The sequence below is a fragment of the Miscanthus floridulus genome, chromosome 9 (assembly GCF_019320115.1).
Source record: "Miscanthus floridulus cultivar M001 chromosome 9, ASM1932011v1, whole genome shotgun sequence".
Taxonomy (NCBI): Eukaryota; Viridiplantae; Streptophyta; class Magnoliopsida; order Poales; family Poaceae; genus Miscanthus; species Miscanthus floridulus.
Window position 1 is genome coordinate 16,125,166 of NC_089588.1, and position 1,609 is coordinate 16,126,774.

General features: G+C 50.9%; 1 protein-coding gene across 1 annotated transcript; it reads left to right on the plus strand.

Moving 5' to 3' along the window:
* Nucleotides 1-303: 303 nt before the first annotated feature.
* LOC136479324 (H/ACA ribonucleoprotein complex subunit GAR1-like) lies at nucleotides 304-678 on the plus strand. Its single transcript, XM_066477225.1, has one exon. The coding sequence runs from the start codon at nucleotides 304-306 to the stop codon at nucleotides 676-678; it is 375 nt and encodes a 124-aa protein (XP_066333322.1).
* Nucleotides 679-1,609: the final 931 nt, after the last annotated feature.

The window sequence follows — 1,609 nt, forward strand, 5'->3', positions numbered from 1 at the left end:
GGAACAGTGGAGGAAGCAGCTCCAGTACTGAATACATACCCATGGTGGTAGTAGCTCGAACAGCTCCAGATCTGGGAGAGGGAGGGACGGCGCTAGGGAAGAAGGCCAGGGAGGGGCGGCGCCGGGGACCACCACCACCATGCCAGCACCACGAAGCCCGCCGCCACGCCGCACGCCGCCTGCTGCCCGCCACCACCAGAGCCCAGATCCGGCCGCCACCGGCCTCCACCGGCCAGATCCAGGAGAGGGAGGGGCGGCGCCGGGGACCACCACCACCACGCCAGCACCACGAAGCCCGCTGCCATGCCACACGCCGCCCGCCACCACCAGAGCCCAGATCCGGCCTCCACCGGCTGGATCCGGGAGAGGGAGGGCCGGATCCGAGAGAGGGAGGGGCGGCGCCGGGGAGGGGCGGCGCCAGGGAAGAAGGGGAGAAGAAGGGGAGGGTCGGCGATAGGGAGGGGAGGGGCGCTGGGGGCCGGGTGCCGGGGAAGAAGAAGGGAGGGGGCGCTGGGGTCTGGGTGCGGAGGGAGAAGAATGGAGGGGGACGGGGGCGCTGGGGGCCGGGTGTCAGGGAAGAAGAAGGGAGGGGGCGTTGGGGTTCGGGTGCAAAGGAAGAAGAAGGGAGGGGGAGGGGGAGCTGGGGTTCGGGTGCAGAGGAAGAAGAAGGGAGGGTGAGGGGGCGCTGGGGTAAGAAGAATGGAGGGGTTGGTCGTTTGAATTTTTCCGTGCGTGTGTATGTTTTTTCTGTGCGTTTTAAAATAACCGACAGAATAATAACATTTTTTCTATGCGTGCATATATTTTTTCTGTGCGTTTTTAAAGAACCGACAGAATAAATTGCATTTTTCTGTGAGTGCTGATTTTTCCGTGTGTGTATTGTCACGCACAGAAAAATCATACAATTATTCTATGGGTTTTCGTATTTTTTTGTCGGGATATTTTAAAACCGACAGAAAAATCATAATTTTTCTGTGCGTACCAAAAAATCGCACAGAAAAATTCGTCACCCACAGAACAATTCAAGTTTCCAGTAGTGTTAGCACAGACAGCATCAGCCACAGCAGAATTCTCACTTTGCAACAAGTCCATGTAAAACTGAGCATATGGATTCTACACGTTATATATACATTAAATACACCTCAACAGGATTCTTCACATACCGCTTCAAGAGCTTGAAGCAAGTCTGACTTGGAAATGTCGTGATCATAGTGAACACTGATAGGCACCTGTGATAAGAGAATCACAGAATGTGAACACTAGAGTTTTCAATTTGTTCAGATAATTGTTAAACATGTGGTTTGTTTAGGAGTACAGATAGTTGAATTTGCTCTCTTTGAAAATGGTAGATTCTCAAGTTTCTCTTACACTAGATTGTTCTGCAGCAGCAATGCAACATGATACCGATGGGACTCCACCTTGCTTTAGAGCACTGGGGTGAATCTAAACAACAACCACAGCAATTAAGATAAAGACTCGAGATAGTATATGTGATATACCAAATTTTCATATATTCATTAACAATGCTATATACTATATTTTCATAATCAAGAGCTACGTGGTACTGCTTTCAAAGAACCTGCAGGATAGCAGGAACTTTATTTCATTA

Coding starts and splice junctions, on each gene's coding strand:
- LOC136479324 (XM_066477225.1), top strand. CDS start 304: ATGCCACACGCCGCCCGCCACCACCAGAGCCCAGATCCGGCCTCCACC.